The following is a 21,502-nucleotide window of genomic DNA, read 5'->3' as shown; positions in this document are numbered from 1 at the left end:
GTAAATTTGCAGAGCGAAAGCTAGTATAAATCAATACAGATTTATTTTGCATTAATCATTTAGCCTATCAATTAATTAGGTTCTTATTGGTGAGAAATGTAGCCCTGACCGCCGTTCACCCAGTCTGTTGGGTCTTACTAAGGTCCCATCCCCAGCAAAAAGTGTACATGCAGGTTGTGCTGTTATATCGTCCCTACCAATACTGAGACCAAACCTATGCCCTTGGTTACAGTACTGTACTTTTTACAGTACTTCCTCTTTCGCGCTTAACAGGAGTTTTGCTGAGTATAAGATGTATATATTTTTGTATCTTTTGGCAATGTTATTTTATTTCTGGATTTTTTTGTGTGACTTTTTAACACTTAAAGAGTAAAAAATATACATGTATAAAATAGGCTTGAAAGATATTGGAAAAAATTGACATTGTGATATACAGTATATTGCCAAGGCTCCATACTTCTTAAGGTGCACAAGCACAAAATATAGGTGCACCCACATTTTTCAATGTATCAACCTCAACGGCACACTTTTAATCACTCTCCGTAACATTCATCTTCTCAACTGCTTATCCTCACGAGGGTCGAGGGGGTGGTGGAGCCTATCCCAGCTAACTCCAGGCAGAAGGCGGGGTACACCTTTGCAGGCATGAAAATGGGTCAGGGGTTAAAAAGGTGAAAAGGGTGTGGAGGAAATATGTTCCGGTACACTGTACAACTAGGGCTGTCCCAAACGACTAATTTTCTCACGATTAGTCAGCCGACTATTTTTACGATTAGTCGACTAATGTAAAAATCTTTTTTTTTTTTTTTTTTTTTTTTTTTTTTATAATTTAGCAATTTAGCAAATTTTTGATGCCGCTTATTAATTCACAAAAACCTGCGATTTTTCATGTTGGAAATGTCACTTTTTAACTGCAAATTTGCGTTTTGGAGAAGACCGTCAATGTTTTATAGCAGGCTAAAGTAGTCTTTTTCCCCATTAGCCTCAATGTAGCAATGCTAACGTTTACAGTGTTTAATATAGATGTGTTTCTTTATTTTTTATGTCCGAACTTTAATGCTACGGCGTGTTGATGACCAACAAATATCTGTTAAAGGAACTGGAGTCTCATTAGCCATCAGCATGCACGCACAAATGTATGCACTTACGTGCTCGTGCGGTAATAAAACATAGCCATGAAAATTACTGCCCTCATTTTTATTTACAGTGCGATAAACGAACTCATTGCAACAGGCTTAGCAACTTCAATAAAACATGTCGTTAGTTAGTTAGTTAGTTAGTTAGTTAGTTAGTTAGTTAGTTAGTTAGTTAGTTAGTTAGTTAGTTAGTTAGTTAGTTAGTTAGTTAGTTAGTTAGTTAGTTAGTTAGTTAGTTAGTTAGTTAGTTAGTAATTGTAATTGTCTTGTCAGCTTGTAATTGTCTCCTGTCGTCTTCCAAAATTACAACTGGGTGACGGCGCTTTAGGTGTTCATTCACGGCCGACGTGCAGCCAAGCTTGGCATTGTTGAGTCAGGACACAACAGTGTACCCTCCTTTGTTTCGTTCAGTGTTTTGGCCACTCTGGTGCACTTTTTTGGCTTTTTCCCCGCTTGCCTACCAAGCGTCCGACATTAAAAAAAAAAATCTCACGATTCCCCCTTAAAAAATTTCTCCTCAGATCTACACAATTCACTTGGGTAACCCTTTTTGACTTCAAAACTGCGAATTTCGCCAAAAGGTGAGAGATTTTCATGCCTGAGTCCTTGAACAGGTTGCTAACCAGTTGCAGGGCACATATAGACACACAACCATTCACGCACACGTTCACACCTACGGACAATTTGGAGTGTTCAATCAGCATACCATGCATGTTTTTTTGGGATATGGCAGGAACCCAGAGAAAACCCACATAGGGATTGAACTCACAATCCAGAACTGTGATGATGCGTGAACTGTGGTAACCACTGTCTCGCCGTGCCCCCTTCATAATGTCAATTATTTTTAAACAAGAATGACGTAGAAAAATTCTTGTCTCTATTAAATGCGTGACTCAAATTCACTCACGCTTTGACGCTCAAGCTGTCTAGAACAGCCTCTCTACAACGAAGACTGACTGAACGATGATAAACAAATTTGTGCATTTGATCGTAGAGCTACCAAGCGTTCAATCGCCAGATCAAACCAACAAACCTGTTCATCATCATTCACTTTAAGTACCAAAAGCCAGCTGCACTGGTGATCAAAAAAAAAAAAAAAAAACAGCAGGAGGGAGGGTGAGAGGCTGTACGAGCATGAAGCAGAAAAACAACTATATTTTATTAGAATTAAAAATCCGATCCTTTCCACCTGATTCTGATCCTCTGAAAAATGACTCGATCGGCCCAATTTCTCTGATCACGGAATCCGATCGGGACATCCCTTGTAAGAATATGGTTTCTCATCATGTATGACCAATCATTCCTCACTACAATATTGATAATGTTAAGATCGATGCACTTTACTATTAACTCATGCACATTTTGATTGGAACGGACGACTGAACCAACTAGTGTTCACTTGCCCATTCCAGTCAAAATGGATTGGACATCTTTGCGCCATCGAAGGAACTGAAATATGAGCATTTAAGCCAATCCTATGAATTTAAATGAATTGGACATCTATCCTTGGCAATGGCACTCTGCTTATAAATCATTCGCTATATGGCGGAAAACACTTAGGTGACTTGAAGTTCCGCTCTGAGATTGGCAATTTGGCCAAATTTCAAAATTGTCCAATATGCATGTGTGATACATCATTGGAAAGCTTAAAATCTCAATTTTCTGGGGTAGGAAAAATTTTGAACAGGAGGGCATTTAAAAAAAAAAAAAAAAACCCTATCTGAAGGTGAGAGCACGCGAGAGCAGAATTACAGACGCCATGACTTTAACGAGATATTATCACGTACTTACCTTGTTTCAATCCAAAAACTCCATGTAGCATGTATCACTGAGTGTCAAGACACAGCTGGATTTTGGGGGGATTTTATGGGTGAAACACGATAATAAAACAAGGGTCGCGATGCAGAAATCACAGTCATCAAGGAGAGGTCAAGATTTTCTTTTTCATATATTTACCCTTTTAAACGTTTTTTTTTTTCTCAACTTTTCTTTGTTTGGATTGATTATTTATCATGTAACATATCGGAGAAAATGCGACAGTAACAAAAAAATACAATCAAGCGATAGTTATTAGGTAGATATTCGTGACTTTTTTAAAGACACCATTTTTTTCATAGTGATGTAATTTGTTTAAAAGTTTAAAATATGCGAGTGAATAACTTTTTAAAGTCGCTTTTTTTTTAAACCAAATATTAGACATCATTTAATGATTCTAAGACAAAGATGACAGACATTTTGAATAATAAATATAATTAATTACCTTCATTTTATGGCTGGGTTGAAACAAAAGCGGTTGTGCGACGTCTGTAAACGGTGTTTTTTAGGATAAAACGAACAAGTTGAAAATAGTTCGGGGGCTTAATGCACCACGAATCTGCTATGGCAGCATATAGACATACAGTTGTGGTCAAAATTTTACATACACTTGTGAAGAACATAATGTCATGGCTCTCTTGAGTTTCCAGTTATTTCTACAACTCAGATTTTTCCCCGATAGAGTGATTGGAACAGATACTTCTTTGTCACAAAAAACATTCATGAAGTTTGGTTCTTTTATGACTTTATTATGGGTTAACAGAAAAAGTGATCAAATCTGCTAGGTCAAAAATATACATACATGGATCTGAAAAAGCGAATCATTGACTTGAACAAGTCAGGAAAGTCACTTGGAGCCATTTCAAAGCAGCTGCAGGTCCCAAGAGCAACAGTGCAAACAATTGATTGTAAGTATAAAGTGCATGGCACTGTTTTGTCACGCCACGATCAGGAAGAAAACGCAAGCTATCAACTGCTGCTGAGAGAAAATTGGTCAGGAAGGTGAAGATTCAACCGAGAATCACCAAAAAGCAGATCTGCCAAGAATTAGAAGCTGCTGGAACACAGGTGTCAGTGTCCACAGTCAAGCGTGTTTTGCATCTCCATGGACTGAGAGGCTGCCGTGCAAGAAGGAAGCCCTTGCTCCAAAAGCGGCACCTTAAGGCTCGACTGAAGTTTGCTGCTGATTATATGGACAAAGATAAGGCCTTCTGGAGGAAAGTTCTGTGGTCAGACGAAACAAAAATCGAGCTGTTTGGCCACAATGCCCCGCAATATGTTTGGAGGAGAAAAGGTGAGGCCTTTAACCCCAAGTACACCATGCCTACCGTCAAGCACGGTGGTGGTAGTATTATGCTGTGGGGCTGTTTTGCTACCAATGGAACTGGTGCTTTACAGAGAGTAAATGGGATAATGAAGAAGGAGGATTACCTTCAAATTCTTCAAGATAACCTAATGTCATCAGCCCGAAGATTGGGTATTGGGGGCAGTTGGGTGTTCCAACAGGACAATGACCCCAAACACACATCAAAAGTGGTAATGGAATGGCTAAATCAGGCTAGAATTAAGGTTTTCGAATGGCCTTCCCAAAGTCCTGACTTAAACCCCATTGAGAACTTGTGGACAATGCTAAAGAAACAAGTCCATGTCAGAAAGCGATCAAATTTAACTGAACTGCACCCATTCTGTCAAGAGAAGTGGTCAAAGATTCAACCAGAAGCTTGCCAGAAGCTTGTGGATGGCTACCAAAAGCGCCTAATTGAAGTGAAAATGGCCAAGAGACATGTTACCAAATATTAGCGCTGCCGTATGTATATTTTTGACCCAGCAGATTTGATCACTTTTTTCTGTTCACCCATAATAAAGTCATAAAAGAACCAAACTTCATGAATGTTTTTTGTGACAAAGAAGTATCTGTTCCAATCACTCTATCGGAGAAAAATCTGAGTTGTAGAAATAACTGGAAACTCAAGAGAGCCATGACATTATGTTCTTTACAAGTGTATGTAAACTTCTGACCACAACTGTACTGTTCGATCAAACACAACAGTTGTTTTGGATTAAAATACAGCAGTTTCTTTTAAAGAGGAGTGCAAGAGAAACTGCTTTTTCAGTCTTGTCTGTGTTTTCCGCCATATCTAAGTCAAAATCGATTGGACATCAAGCGCAGTTTGGAACACTGAAACATGAGCATTCAAAGCCACTCCTCCAAGTTTAAATGAATTGGACATCTATCATTGGCATATTGCTATTAAGTCACTGGCTGCCATTGACAGCCTGAGACGTCCAATTCATTTCGTCCATATAACGAATTTTCATTCACACTCTCCCTTTTCGGAACACTTTCTTGTTAACTCATTGGCTGCCATTGACAGCGCTAGACGTCCGATACATTTTGACTGGGAGGGGCGACTGAACAAATGTTTATTCATTCGCCGCTTACAGTCCAAATTGGACATCTGGCACTGCTAATGGCACTAAAACATGAGCACTCTATCCTTCCAGTTTTAATTAATTTGACGTCTATCACTATTCATGGCAAGCAATGAGTTAAAGGCTACAAGTGTTTATCATCCAAAGTGACCTGAAGGTAGTCGTGCTGTCCATCAGCTTCTCCCCTGCAACCTTCGAAATCACCCAACTCCAGTTCAATGGTCTCCAAGCTGCGGGCACAGAGAGGGCAGCTCAGTAGCTCCAGGAGCAGTGGACTGGGTACCATCCCTGCCAGCTGGTACAACACACTCTGTTGACCTGCCAGGGGAATGATGGGAGAGGATCACACATTGCACGAGGGTCACTTCTATGTCGTAATGTGTAGTCAAGCCATCAGCTGGCACAGTTTAATTTTTTTCATGTTAGAAGAGTTCCATTGGATTTTTGCAAATTATATACACTTTCTTTGCTTGCTGACGTCTCTATACCAGGGATCCTCCAAGGACATGCCATTTCTATAAAATATGAGCAGCAGCCTAAAGTGTAAAGATTAAGGTGACGATGTGGGTATGAATAAATGCAATTTGAGTCACCCATGGATTCACAGCCGAAGCATGACAATGATCGCGCAACACCGTTGGAAAGGAAATTGCTGTCTGGAGCTGGGGACTACAGTGTCACGTTGGAAGCAGATAAGGATGCCATATTAGTTGTTTTACCGCAGTATGAATGTTTTTTTCATCAGCGAGTAATTGATTTGACGCTAAGGTGTTTGCACTTTGCACCTTCATTCTAAAATGCCAATTTAGAAATTGATTGTTGTCCAGCCCAGATCAAAGTTTTTAGACATTCAGGGTAGCTTTTTTTCTTGTTGTTTGTTTTTTTTGGAGGTAGTGTAGTCAAAGTTCGTTTTAGGAAGAGAAGGCAAATAGCAGCATCAGAGCATAACAGGAGGCCCTGCAATAAGCTGATTATGCTATTTAAAGAGATCACAGCAAAAGGCCACCACACAGCGAGTGACTAAACAACAATCGCCAACAAATTACAGTCAGCGACACCCCGTCACAAAGTGAGTGATGTGTTTTAACACACATTGCAAAACCTTATCCTTATATGAGGAAATTACGTTTTGAGGCTTGCAATGAGTTTCCTGACAAAGATTGCAGGGAAACAAAAATGTCTAAGTTTTAGAAGCACAAACATTGTATGAACAATGCAACATGAATATCTGCATTTAGGATGAATTGTGTTTTTCACCATTGGATATTCTACTTATACCGATGGATGTTTCTGTATATGAGTTTGAATCTCCTTACTGTGCTGTCCCACAAGCTGGTAGAGCTTGTTTATTTTTTCCGTGTGCTCAGATGTGGAATGGTTTGGCGGATGCTGATCTGGACTGTGACCACCTTGCTGGGAGTGAGGTGGCGGTGTCTTGCTGCTGTAACTGCACACAAATGATGGCAGAATAGTAGGGTAGTTCATCCCTCCATTTAGTCTCCTGAGCAAGGCCCCCATGCCTTGGGTGACAACTGATTGATTGCCGCCACTGCTATTTCCATTTGTAGTTCCTTTAGCAACAGGAAGTGACTTCATCTCCAGTTCCACTGCTCCTCCAACACCTCCTTCTGCAGCCAAGAGCTCAGCACTTGCAACGCTGCTCACGTGCTGCCCCCCATTTGGGAACCGACAGTGCTGGTGCTGATGGTGCTGCAACAAGTTGCGTATTGGCCTCAACCACAAAGCGCTACCTGGGCCAGAGCCCCTGCTAGAGCCATGGCCATGTCCATTACCTCCACTGTTACTTCCTCCACCACTGCCGTTAGGATTCACCTTTTTACGCCGTTTACTGTTACAAAAAAAAAAAAAAAAAAAATAGAATGAACATGGGTCCTACTCAAAATCATGAAGACATTACATCAAATTCTTTAATTGTTTTGGGAGAAATCTTCAAGGAATAAGATATGAATGTTGTGAAAACCAGACTAGACTAGTACGCAGAATAAGGGTGTGACAATATATTGATAATACATTGCGGGACTTCCCAATGGGTTATCAGATATGATCCAGCCAAGAATTGATATATCATTTTAAAATGATGTCACTACCGTATTTTTCAGACTATATGTCACATTTTTTCCTTATACTCAGGAGCGACTTATGTGTGAAATTATTAACACATTATGATATCATTTCACATGTTATTTTGGTGTTTTGTAGTGACACTGATGGTTTGGTAAACTTGTTAGCATGTTCTTTATGCTATAGTTATCTGAATAACTCTTAATAGCTATGTCCACGATCACGTTCTGCCTTTGGCAATTTGTGTTCAATTGTATTATTGACTTTTTTATATTGAAATGCATGCTTTTAGTCTGTGGCGCTTTCACGTCCACGTGGGGGCGCATTCGCACTTGTTTACGCGAAGAAGAGCGCTCACACGCCAGAAGAAGACGGACAGCTACGCAGCTTGAGTGAGTGGGCGAGTTAGCGAGAGAGAAACACGGCTGTGAACCGACGTTCATTGTTTATGCTTGTAAAATAGGCAACGCTTGTGTGTATCATCTTTTCGGTTGTTGTTGTGTGTTTTCCACCCACGATCGGACACTTAGAGCCAGTTGTGTGGTTGTTTGAACGATGTGCTAATGCTAGCGAACGAATGCTAATCATTTGTGTCATTGCTGTAACAGCACCTAATTATCATTTATTTACGTTGATGCAAACCTCTTTGGTATTGTGGACAATTTTTTTTTTTTTTTTCTCTTCGTTGGGCATTTTATGGCTGGTGCGACTTGTAGTCTGAAAAATACGGTATTTAATAAAGGAACCAAGAGGTTGCTACCAAAATTATTCCGCTGGAATTGTGTCTTTATTAACTCATTGACTACATTTGGTGGCGCTAGATGACGGCTTCATATTTAAGGAGCAAATGAAAACGTCAAATTGATTGGATATCTACTAGTGATAATCTAGTTCAAATTCACAGTAGAGGGATGAAAATAACTTATTTTTCTGTCATTGGTTGCATTGAAGAATATCATAATTTGATTTCCTGACCACTGTATTAATACAGGTTGTCCCCAGATTACGAACGAGTTCCGTTCCTATGCTGGTGACGTAACCCAAATTTCCGCATAAGTAGGAATTAACCCTATAAAAACCCCTAAATCTCAAAATAACTCTCCAAAAACATCTATTATACATCATTGTACTGTCCTCCTCAAAACACTGAAGCTAAGTCCTAGCCAAACAGCGAGCTAAGCTGTAATATTTCCCCTCTCTCCCTCACTCTGCGTGGGAGCAAATGCGCACTTCCTCGTGTGTGTGCGCGCTTCTTCATCCTCGCAAATACAGTGATACCTCGCTACTTCACGCTTCAAACTTCGCGGCCTCAGTCCATCGCAGATTTTTTTTCAATTACAAAAAAAAAAAAAACTAAATACAGATGAGCTGTCCCGGGCTGATCGTGTAGTCTAACTCTCGCTTGCTCGCTCCCTCCCTCTCTCTGCTCTTTGTTCGTCAGGCCATGCACTGGAGTTGCTTTTTAAAGTTAACGATGTTGACAGATGTTTGTGTCTATACTTGCTAGAGTCACAAACTACAAATGCGCCGCATGCGGCAATCATCGTTTAACTTGTTAAACACTTGCTGTGGCAACTCATTGTGTGTAACTGAGCAGTGAAGTGGAGTGAGTGGAGTCCCTCAATAAAACATTAAATAAAGCCAAGCATTTTCTCCTACAGTACTTTATTCTTGTTTAAAAATAATTTGCTGGGACAGTAACATGTTTCAAACTTATCATAATTATTACATTTGAAGTGCTTAAAAAACATTTTTTAAAATATACTTTTTTAAAAATTATTGTTTGGGGAAAAACGTGTTATATGTATCTCTTTCTAAAGCTAAATCTGAATAAATACATTGAACACATGGAAAAAAAAAAGTTTTTTTTACTTGTCGCGGCGGGTTCTGGTCCCCAATAACCACAAAAAAACGAGGGATCACTGTACGCTCTTCTTCGTGTGTACATGCGCTCTTACTCACGTGCGGAGTTCTACTTGCTCTACGCGTACTGCGCCAAAATAAAAGCATGCATCACAAAACAAAAGTCACTATTATAACACACATTTTGCCAAAGGGCAGAACAGTCATATTAATAAAATAAAGTAAAAAAATAAGATGTGAGGTAAAAAGGTACTGTTTACGTAAAAATAACAACTACAGGCAAAATGGCGGACGAGACTCGGCAGTCGTAAAATCGAAATCAAGTAAGTTCGGTACGCGATGACCTGTTGTTGCATCGTCATCTCGTAAGATAATCGTTATCGTGAGCTTTGTATTGTCAATTGTATCACGAGGTACCCAGAGGTTTCCACCCATAGTTATGATAACATACAGCAAACCTGAATTTAACACATTGTTTCAATTGTAATGTTACCTAAAATTTTGGGGCAAAATTGTCTTTTTGAGAACTTTCAAAAACTTCCAACCTCTGTGTTTCGCATAACACAAAGTCCATATCTGACCTGTGCCATCCAGAGTATATTCTTTGCACTCTGCGTGTCAACTTCCGGTAAAGATGACTTATATAACGAAGCATCTCCTCATAGCATGACCCCGGTTCACTGTAACTGGCAAGCGTGGAATCATTGGACATGTAGCGAGCACGCTGCTCCCTCATAAGCGCATTCTCCCGTTGCTTTGTCTCTGAGAACTGGGTGGCTATGACCACGAGGCACAAGTTGATCATGAAGAAAGATCCCACCTAGTTGGAGAAGTAAAGATAAGGCCGCACCTTAGCAATAAAATAGATAAAGACATCTGTGACTTCAAAATCACAATTTACTTATAATTATCCTTTTACTGGACAGAACTGTTAGTAGTTATGGCCTACATTTAATTAAGATTCAGAGTGTTTAGCTAGATAATTCATTCATTCATTTTCCATGCCGCTTATTCCTCACGAGGGTCGCGGAGGTGCTGGAGCCTATCCCAGCTAACTTCGGGCAGTAGGCAGGGGACACCCTGAATTGGTTGCCAGCCAATCGCAGGGCACAAGGAGACACACAACCATTCACGCACACACTCACACCTATGGACAATTTAGAGTGTTCAATCAGCCTACCATGCATGTTTTTGGGATGTGGGAGGAAACCGGAGTTCCCGGAGGAAACCCACGCAGGCACGGGGAGAACATGCAAACTCCACACAGGAAGGCCGAAGCCCGGGATTGAACCCTTGATCTCAGAACTGTGAGGCAGACGTGCTAACCACTCAGCCACCGTGCCGCCTTAGCTAGATAATGAATACCTTATTATTCAACCTTGATAAAGTCTCATAACACAATATGAAGATAAGACTTGAAGAGGAAGTAAGTCATCAATCAATATGCCTATTTAAGATGTCATGACTGTGTGTTAATTAACTAGGAGAACGATGTGATATGCATGCTCTGAGATCTAATTGTTTTTTTTCCCCTTGAATTTATCAAGCTTTTTTTTTGAGCAACCCAAAAACAGCCTATTTTCTTGGCCCCAATTCTCCCCGCTATTCTCCTAATGCATAATAAGCACTTTTACATCAAACGACATGAAGACGACAAGCTCGTAGAGCACTGAAAAATATCGCTTAAGCTTGGATCATTGAAAACCTACACACAAAAGCATGATAAGGGAAATTAAAATGGAAGAAAACATGCTGAAGCAGAAGGGAGCTGTGCTCACAGCAGAGCTTAGAAAGGTTATTCTGGGTTTCGGAAAGAAGAACTGAACTGCGAGTACACAAGCACGTCTTCCAGGAGCAACATGTTAAATATATGCAAATTGGCTGAGAATTCAAACCCCAGTAGTGCAGACTGTACAGAGCTGAGTGAAATGAATGGGATTAAAGAAATGCATGTGGACTTCTGCAAGTGCTGAGTTCAGTGTTGTGTCTATTTCATTGAAAGGCCATTATTGGTTTCATTTAGATTTCAAATTTTTCAATTTTTAAAAAGATGCTGCCTTGGTGTTGTTGTTTTTTTCCCCTGTGGGTTAATTGAACACAACAATAATTGGAATCTATTTAAGTATACAAGTAAAGAAAAAAATTGACTGGCGACCAGATCCCCACCAGACCCAATCGCGACCAGTTGGTATAGCCCATGGCGGTTCCTGGCACGATCGGGTTGGGTTAGGAGCGCATGCACGCAAGATGCACACGAGTAATTGTCTAGTGCAGTGGTTCTTAACCTGGGTTCGATCGAACCCAAGGGGTTCGGTGAGTAAGTCTCAGGGGTTCGGCCAAGGTTAAGACACACAGGGCCCTATTTTCATACATGATCTTTTGCTGTTGATTTTAACAAAGTGTCGTTTTAGACTAAGTTTTGTAATGGTTTGCCCCCAATTCACAGGTTTCATTCCATTTCTTTCAACTGTTAGCCCTCTATCTAATGGGAAGAGAAACAGGTTTGCTCAGTGGAAGGTTGACCCGCACTTGGCACAAGGAAGTGTAACGGGGGGAAAAAAAAGTGTCACATTTTACACTATGAATATAGTGTGTGTTGCAAGAATGCAACACTAAAATGAGAAGTTAAACATGAAAACAAAAAGTTCATTTCCCAATGTTAAAATCAACAGCAAAAGGAACAATTATTTGTAGTATATTTGAAATTTGGAGTAATTTGAATGGGAATTCACTTAGAATATAGTTTGCTCTAGCTTAGCTATATCAGTATTGAATTTGGGGAAAAAAATGCTTTATTATTTAATACCCAAGGGTTCAGTGAATGCACATGTGAAACTTGTGGGGTTCAGTACCCTTAGCAAGGTTAATAACCACTGGTCTAGTGATATAATTGGCACCCCTAGTGTTGCAATGACGCCCCCTGCAGACTGCAGTTACTGTCTGCATGCAACCCCAAAAGGAGAAGAAGGTGGAAGTCGGATTGTATCAGTTAACAATGTCACTCACCTACTTTGATTCTTAATGTGCAAAGAATCTTTTTTTTTAATTTTTTAATTTTGTTTAACCTGAAATTTTGACCTAGTTGTATAGTGTATATGTACTGTTTTCTTTCTGTTAAGAATTATTCAAGTTGTTTAATAGTTTAGTCGTTTAGTTAATTTACTTTCTATTTAGAGCAGGACTTTCATTTTGGAAACTGTTCGGGCTTTTATTTCCAGTTCTGCATTTCCCAGTTCATACGTCTGCTCCATCAATGATTATGTGAGTATGCCTTGTAAAGTGAATTAAAGTCGCTGCACACAGATTGTGAATATTCCTTACAATGCTAAGTGGAGGAATAGTTGTGTTGAATGTGTTTTTGTGTCAGTTTTATTTATTTATTTTTTTAATCGCTCACACACTTGTAATTTCATAGTTGTTAGCTTGTTTTGTATCGGCTACCACTTATCATCATATCAAAATAATTAATGTGAGCAGTGAATGTCGTGGTTTGAAGGGAGATAGAGTGCAAATGTTCACTACAGTTGGTTTATGGTTAAAATGATATGGTTAATGTTTAATAAGCTAAACAGGTTAAGAGATTTGTGGATGTTGACTATATGTTATTAAACAGATACTAAATAAGTGTACATGTATGCACACCTGCACATGACCCCAAATAGTTTTTCATTTCATCTCCTGTGCTCTCTACCTGGAGCCCCAGTAGTGGTCAACACATCTGAGCCAACTACTCATAAGTAGAATCTTCCAGTCTTTCTTTATTTTTACTACAATATTTTATCAATGTTTTTGATGTTTAGTTAATATTCTCTTGCACATATTTATTGTTGAAATCTTTCAACTGGGAAATCTAACATTCTGAGCAACCTGGAATTGAAGGTTGGTTTGCCTGCTACGACTAACTTATTCTAATCCCAAAGATTTGTCTATTGTGATTTCTAAGTGAAATGAACATCAGTTAAAACAAATTTAGGTGTATTTTTGTCCAAGCATTCATATGTTCTTGACAAAAAGAAAGTTGTTACTTACAATAATAAGCAGTATAAAATATATAAAATTGTAGAATGAATGAGCATCCATGACATAGTACATGATATCCACCCATCCTTCCAGTGTGATGACCTGTTTGAGACAGAGAATTTAGGGAGGAGTATACATTAGAATGAGTACACAAAAATGCACACTTAGTATAGCTTTCAGTCCGCGCACAGTGTTTTACTTTGGGCATTCGAGTATCTGCGTGTGCAAATGCATTAGAAGATTCACACAGCTTCTTGCTGGAGTCAGTGTTCTAATGAGTACTTGGGATGCTGACACCTGAAATCAGTGGCTGAGCTCAGCCATGCCGATAACACGCTCACACCTCGCTATTTACTACTCAGCTTGCTTCGCACATTACAGCCAAAACTACCCTGGCCGTGCAACAAAATCATGAGGAAAATAAAAATGCTGACTTATGCAAAAAAAAAAAAAAAAAAAAAACATAAAAGTTCAAAACAGATTCCACATTGTCTTAAACTGTAATTAAACTACTTATAGACCCTACCCACGTGACGTCACAACTCCTTCCTCCTGACTGGTGCCGCCCAATTGTCCGTCAACACATCTTGTTTCCCTGTTACGGCTACGTACATTCCTCCTATTTACGACGTGTTTTTCTGCTCGTTAACATTAATAATCAAAATGGTGAAGGCGTGTGTGGCGGTCGGTTGCAATAACAGAGAAGATAGACGGAGAAGACGGAGAGACTTGAAGTTCTACCGGATTCCGAGAGACCCGGAGGGAAGAGAGCGAGATGGCTGCTGCAATTCGACGAGAAAACTGGGCTCCAAACGATTACCACAGATTATGTAGTAGTCATTTTATATCTGGTAAGATGCATTTAATATATATTTAGAGGGTTTTGGGCTGACAACCACAATTAAGATCATTGCTAGGCTAATCGCCGACAACATACACGTATGTATGTAGTGAGAGTGCTATCGCTAAACCATATAAACATTAAAAGCCCTAACTCCATTGACAAACGACATGAAATACATTAGACTTGACAGTGGATGTTAGCAATAACAAAAGATTTTGAATTGAAAATTTCGTAACTCACCTTTCCAAGCGCAAGATAGATTCCTGCCGAATTGTCGTGGACGAGGACCTGTTTCACCCAACCAGCAACGAAGTATTTATAAGCCTCCAAGCTCTTAAAGTTTTTCAAACTTTCGTGAGAATAGGCTGATTTTGTGTGGACAAGATAGTTGTACAGTTCAGGGTAGCTAGCAGATGTCAGGCAAATACGGCGGAGACAGCGGGTCAAAAAACATCGATTTAGGCATCAAATATGGATCTGGCGAATGAATAAACTGAAGCTTTTCCACATAACACCTTTTATGCAACGCATCAAGTGAGTTTACGGCATCCAAAAGCACCGGGTCTTCCATGAAATGCATTATAAATTGCTCGATCAATTGAGACCATTGATAATACAGACACAAAATGACGGACAAGTGGGCGGAACCATACAGCGAGCACGTGATTTTGTGACGTCGGTGGGTAGGGTCTATTGATTGACTGTATATTATTATTGCATTCAATTTGTCCAATAGCTATAATAAATAAACATGGTTTTGAATGGGATACTACAGTGGAGACAGACATTAAATTCTGCTATGAAAAATGAGCAGTAAAAAAGAAAACAGAACAAAAAATCATTGGTTTGATGGATGATTTTGACTGAGTAAACAATTTCATAAAATAACTAACATCTCAATTAACAAGTAACCTACTGAGATCTCTTCTGTGTGTCAGTTTAACATCACAAACTACTTTTAAAAAAATCCTGTTCTATCATCTAAACATGAACTAATTCACTTTTATTCTGTCTTACCTGAAAAATAGCAATCCAAGCATAGCCGATGTTGTCAAAGTTGACAGCTCCCTTGTGCGGGTTGCGATCCCCAGGTTGGCACACATTGTAGTACTGGTTCCAATTAACACATCCATTTACACTGGCCCCTCCCACCGTAGGGGCTATTCCAATCAGATCTGAACTTTGGTGAGGTGCCGGTAATTGGCACTCAATCTTGGCCTCGGTGTAGGCTGGAACATCATTGCACCGAAGCATACCGTTCTCACGAGCTGCCGAGCAGATAAACGGGCTGTCTTCGCCTTCCTCTGACATGTAGTAGGGACTGATTGACAAGTTATATTTCCTAGACAGAAAGACAAATCAATAGATGTTGAAAAATGTTCATAACGTACCCATTCTTGTTGATGGCAATGCGCTAAAAATATGAACAACTGGATGAAGAACACTGTGACAAAGTATTGGTTATAAGATTGTATGATTTTGGGGTCCTCAAGAGCATTGCCAATACGGTACCATTAATTTAAGGAGATGATAAATTAATTTAGGCATTCTGAAAACTATTGTAATTTTCGGACTATTAAACACATAGTATTGTTCCTCCACTTTGAACCCTGTGGTTTATATGCTCAATGAAATTTTTGTAATGTAAAACGTGCGCATTCACCCAATAAAAGTTGGGAAACAAGTCACATTATTTGCAATTTTACAACATGGTGATTGAAGAAGAATAAAAGAGAGTAGGAATTAAAGCTAATAAGGACTTTATGATAATGTTAGTTGAACACCTAAAGTGCTTTGGCATTTTATGGCTCTATTCCTGAAGAACATTTTGTCTGTAATTGTGTACAGTGGTTCATAAATTACACTTTTTTTTCTCTCTCCAGAACAACAAACTAGCCTCGTACTAAAAATTCTCAAGGTCATCAGTGTAATTGTAAGATGTGCTTTAATGCTTTTGCACGCTAACAGTATTTACAATAATTAAACCAATTATGTGTGTTTAAAACTAGGTGTTATGATTATATTTTCTCATGTAACAGTCTATTTGCTTGTGCTTTAGTGCTTACACAATGAAAAGAGTACGGTTTCTTTTTTCAGTAAACATTACCATAATGTTTCATTCACCGTTTCTGTTCTAAGTAAACGTTACCATAACAGCTATTTCTCTGTAAACGAAATTTACGCATGTGCAATGAATGCTCTCCCACTTGTCAATATAAGGCGCAACCCCAGGGAGGGGGCTGAGAGAGGCTCACTGCGAGCGAGCGTACTGCGCTGTCGACCCTCTCCCTGGTGGCCGCCGGTGAAAACTTAACTCCGTCTCAAGTCTGATCCTTCCTCCGTCCTTCCTAGGTCTTTGTTGTTTTCTTAGTTCAAGTATTAAGTTTAGACCTAACAGTAATGTTACACCTATCCTCGAAGGAGCAATATTTTTCAATGTCATCACAAGACCAACTTACGTTCTGATATTCCCTCCCATGAAGCAGCGGTTTCGCAAAAGTCCCGCCCACAGCTGGACTCCAACAATCCCAAAGATGAAAAAGACAAAGAAGCACAGGAGGAGGACATTTCCCAACATAGGCAGGGTGTCCAACAGTAGTGTCACCAAGATTCTCATACCTAGATGATTGGAAACAAGATGTCAGTCCTATAATATAACGATCTTGTGCATTTAAACATGAGCGGACACAAGCAGTTGTGATTTATGCTATGTTGACTAGTTGTCAGCCTTATTGTAGCCAAGTGTACACCTTGACAGCAGTTACTGATCATGTGTTCCGAACTCAAATTCATCCCTTTGGCCAAAATAATGACAAACAATGACAACAGGGAATGTGACAGTTTGACATAATTCTGTCCTCGGGGATCTGAATTCACGTTCCCTCTGACTGGTATTACCTAAGCGCATGTGTCAAGCTTCCATCTCTACGTGTCACATGAGGTTATCATCATAGAATTAAAAAGACAGTGCTGACAGTACAATCAAAGCAACGCTTTTTTGTTGACAGTATTCTCATTCGATTTCTGAATAGCCTCTTATATAAATAATCATTTACACACTCACAATTTTGCTACAGGGACTTCTGTATTTGATTATTTTACAATTTTCAGAATTTAACTTGTTGAATGTAGTCTGATACTTGCATGCGTGTAAAGTATTAGGATTTTTGGGGTCAGTCAGGACTGATTAGATGACAAATGTAGACTCAGCGCATGGAATTGGACTTAACAATAAATTGTTCATCTTTTTAGGGATAGTGGTCACTAGTTGGAGATCTATTGAAAAGTTATTAGTTAAAAAGTTAAAATACGGTAATTCTATTTTATTTAGAATTATATCTATTATTACTCATGGCATTTTTAAACTAAAATTTAAAATGTCTGTTTCATTATTACTATATATTACATTGCTTACCGTATTTTTCGGACTATAAGTCGCAATTTTTTTCATAGTTTGGCTGGAGGTGCGACTTATACTCAAGAGCGACTTATGTGTGAAATTATTAACACATTATGATATCATTTCACATGTTATTTTGGTATTTTTGAGTGACACTGATGGTTTGGTAAACTTGTTAGCATGTTCTTTATGCTATAGTTATCTGAATAACTTAAAAGCTATGGCCACGTTCACATTCTGCCTTTGGCAATGTGTGTTCAATTGTATTATTGACTTTTTTATATTGAAATGCATGCTTTTAGTTTTTGGCGTTTTCACGCCCACGTGAAGGCACACTCACATTTGTTTACGTGAAAAAGACCGCTCACACGCCAGAAGAAGACAGACAGCTACGCAGCTTGAGTGAGTGGGCGAGTTAGCGAGAGATAAACACGGCTGCGAACCTACGTTCATTGTTTATGCTTTCAAAATAGGCAACACTTGTGTGTATCATCTTTTCGGTTGTTGTTGTGTGTTTTCCACCCACGATCGGACACTTAGAGCCAGTTGTGTGGTTGTTTGAACGATGTGCTAATGCTAGCGAACGCATGCTAACCGTTTGTGTCATTGCTGTAACAACACCTAATTATCATTTATTTACGCTGATGCGAACCTCTTTGGTATCGTGGACGAAATTAATTCCGCAAATTATACGGACGTCTAGAATCGTCATTTGGGAGTTTAGCTCGCTGTATAACCAGGACCGAGCCGTAGCATCCTGGTGAGGACAGTATTTTCGCATTTCGTTGTTCATGCACTGTACACTTATTCAGCATGTTGTTCTCTATTGTATTTTTATTTTAAAATTCCTTTCAAGATGACAGATCTGTTCTATGTGTTGGATTTTATCAAGTAAATGTCCCCCAAAATGCGACTTATACTCCGGTGCGACTTATATATGTTTTTTTTCTCTTGGTTGGGCATTTTATGGCTGGTGCGACTTATACTCAGGTGCGACTTGTAGTCCGAAAAATACGGTAATTGCATTTGGATTTATATGTATTTTTTCTTGCCCCGTCGCAAAATACGTTTAAGGAGCAAAACACAGGGGATGCCATGAGCAATGGCGAAATGCGAAAGTCATCGCCGTTGAGCTGAAAGCCAACACACTGGGTGCGATACGAGTGCAGCAGCACGTGACAGTGACACGCATCGCCCTCTGCCTGTGTGACTTCGCTCGTGTCTGATTGGCTATGATTTTGCAATGAATTTTAAAGCGTACAGCTTCCCATACTGCTGCTTTTTTATTTATGTCCCTGAAATCATGCCGAGATGCACACTGCTAAAATGATATGCTCCGACATATTGACAAAGTTTTTTTTTTTTTTTTTTCTCTACACACAAGAGGTAAAAACTCAGTCATGGATTTCACATTGTGAAAAAAACTGAAAATGTACAAAAATAATGCCATGCAAACAATAAGTGATGATATCAATGAGAACAAAAGTATCTTTAGGACTCATTTTCGCATTGTTTTTGGTCTTGTGCATATAAATATTCATCAGAATAGCTGTCATTGACCGCGCTGCCTGGATGGTAATTGGTGTTATACTTATATAGCGCTTTTCCACCTTTCAAGGCGCTCAAAGCGCTTTACACTATCTCGCCATCCACCTACTGGTGACGCAGCACCAGGAGCAACGCGGGGTTCAGTATCTTGCTCAAGGACACTTAGACGAGTTCATCAGGGCGGAGAATTGAACCCACAACCTCTGGGTTGGGGGACAACTACTCTACCACTGTGCCAAACCACCCCACATAGGATGGATAGGATGGATAGGATGTCCTTTGCCGTCAACGGGAGCCAGTGAGTCAAAAGCAGGATGCTGGTTATCTTCATTTTTTTTTTCTTCTCTGATGTGCAATGTTTGGTATGTTTATAGCCCCTGGCATATTTGTGTTTGTATTCTTTTGTTTTTTGATTTGTATTATTTATTATTTTCTGTCTATTTTTGTGTTTGTATTGTTGTTTATTCTGTCATGTTGTTGTTGTTGTTAATAAAAAAATAAAATAAATAAAAAGTATGCTGGTTATCTAAATCCTTATCATGGCAACCATCACTGTTGCTGAGCGTAAATAAAACCTGAAAAATTGTGGGGGTTGAAATAAAAAAATGACACCGAACATCTTGTATTCCATATAATGTAGAGAAAGTGTGGCGTGTGGATGTCAATTTTCGGTTTGCCCAATGTCCTTGCAGGTAATTGGTCGATCAATAAATTCGTTGCTGATTGGCTGTGGTGCCAGACGACAGCTTGTCTGGGATAAAAGACAAATTCGACTGATCTAGAAGTTTAGAAAAAATTAACTCATACAACTAGAAATAAACCCAGTTTCTATTTTCCTATATCGTGTCGCTGGTCCGCTTCTGCATATGTACGTACGTGCACGAACGTCACGTGTTGCTATGCTGCAAGAGGGTTGGCGATTTTCGCTTCGTCGTGCTCGTTCCATAGAAAATTTATTGATCATGAGCGGCTTCGCCTGGCGTGTGTTTACTACAATTAGGATGTCTATTGGGGATCGAAAAATATTGTCTCGTGAGCTGCAAGTTTGAGACTCCGGGCCTATATGAATGTAATGCAATTATTTCAGGAAAAAAATATTATAATTTGTGCATGAAACGGTTTATATTTTCTTTTTGCCATTCTTTGATTGTATCGATTTCAATTTGGCCAGTATTTAATACTAAAACACAGGCTTATTTTAAATCTGATTTCTGATAGGATCTTTGAAGGCGTAGCTAACATTTGAAGACAAGAGCGAAGATAGAGGATGAGGAGGGTACAAATAATGAAGTGAGATTTAACGAGAGAATCAGCAGAAGCTTTACAAACATGACAAACACAGCATGCACTGCTCACTGTAACTAAGCCGCAGAGGGAAAACACATTAACATCTGTTTAACAATGGCAAGTTCTCATCTCCTTAGGCAGAAAGGCAAACAGAACAGAAACAAAGTGGAAGCAAAATGGTTAGTGGCAAACAAAGACTCTAAGTGTGTGAGGGCAGCGGTGGCGTCAAAGGGCTGAAAATAATTGATCTCTTGATGACAATTGAAAGAGGAAAAAAATGAAAAATGGAACGGAATGTGAAACATAGGAAAAAGTAGGCTATACAGGCAGGTGGTGAACATCTGCAAGGTTTTTCTGGTTGTGTGTGCCTTTCAGGAAACAAGCATTTTGGTCCTCAGGGCAGGAGTGTGCCTGTCTGTGTCTGCCCTGACCTTGAATACGCTGCAGGCAAAGCATCAGCTTCCCTACATGTCACCTCTATTCGCTCCCTGGCCCAGAAACAACCCCCACTCCCTCCAGGGAACCACATTAACCAAGCTTTCACCACACAAATTTTGCTTCACATTGTCCATACCCACTATAAAGATTCTCTCTAAGGCAACTATTGGCTAAATGATACTCTTTCATGTAGAACATCCACTCCTCATGCATGAAAACCAAACACATACAGGTATGTGTTCATGTGAGTGAAACTGATTGATGCTACTGATAGCTGCAAGGAAACAGAAAATCAGCCATGCTTTTTAATGGGGTTTAGATTATCTGGAATTGCAAAATGCCCCCACACACACACATACACTATTTACATTGAATGCACTAGTAGACACAACATTTTCTGATATAAAGCGTATTATTATAGTTTTGATAAAAAATATTGTATATAATATACAGTATAAGATTATTTTAGAAAATTAGATTAAAAAATACTGCTAAAAATAAGAAAATTCTAAAGTAAAATTTGAACAAATACTAATCATGATAGAAAATTTAATAACATATCTTAATTCAAAAACATAATTAAAAAAGTTTTTTTGTGAAGTCTTGATTTTATTATTTTTCAGATTTAAATATACG

At 39.2% G+C, this 21,502-nt stretch overlaps 1 protein-coding gene across 3 annotated transcripts in view; it reads right to left on the bottom strand.

The window, feature by feature from the left end:
* The window catches only part of cacna1ha (calcium channel, voltage-dependent, T type, alpha 1H subunit a), a 231,413-nt gene that overhangs the window by 68,266 nt on the left and 141,645 nt on the right, over positions 1-21,502 (bottom strand). For all 3 annotated transcript variants that reach the window (XM_057861425.1, XM_057861427.1, XM_057861426.1), the window contains exons 6-11: positions 16,653-16,812; positions 15,211-15,535; positions 13,359-13,451; positions 9,911-10,149; positions 6,701-7,233; positions 5,536-5,702 (exon numbers count right to left, since the gene is read on the bottom strand). In XM_057861425.1, the coding sequence (XP_057717408.1) occupies positions 5,536-5,702; positions 6,701-7,233; positions 9,911-10,149; positions 13,359-13,451; positions 15,211-15,535; positions 16,653-16,812 (1,517 nt within the window). The remainder of the gene's footprint in view (positions 1-5,535; positions 5,703-6,700; positions 7,234-9,910; positions 10,150-13,358; positions 13,452-15,210; positions 15,536-16,652; positions 16,813-21,502) is intronic.

Source organism: Corythoichthys intestinalis, chromosome 16 (assembly GCF_030265065.1).
Source record: "Corythoichthys intestinalis isolate RoL2023-P3 chromosome 16, ASM3026506v1, whole genome shotgun sequence".
NCBI lineage: Eukaryota > Metazoa > Chordata > Actinopteri > Syngnathiformes > Syngnathidae > Corythoichthys > Corythoichthys intestinalis.
The sequence above is the reverse complement of the archived record's forward strand: the minus strand, read 5'-3'. Positions and strand labels throughout refer to the sequence as shown.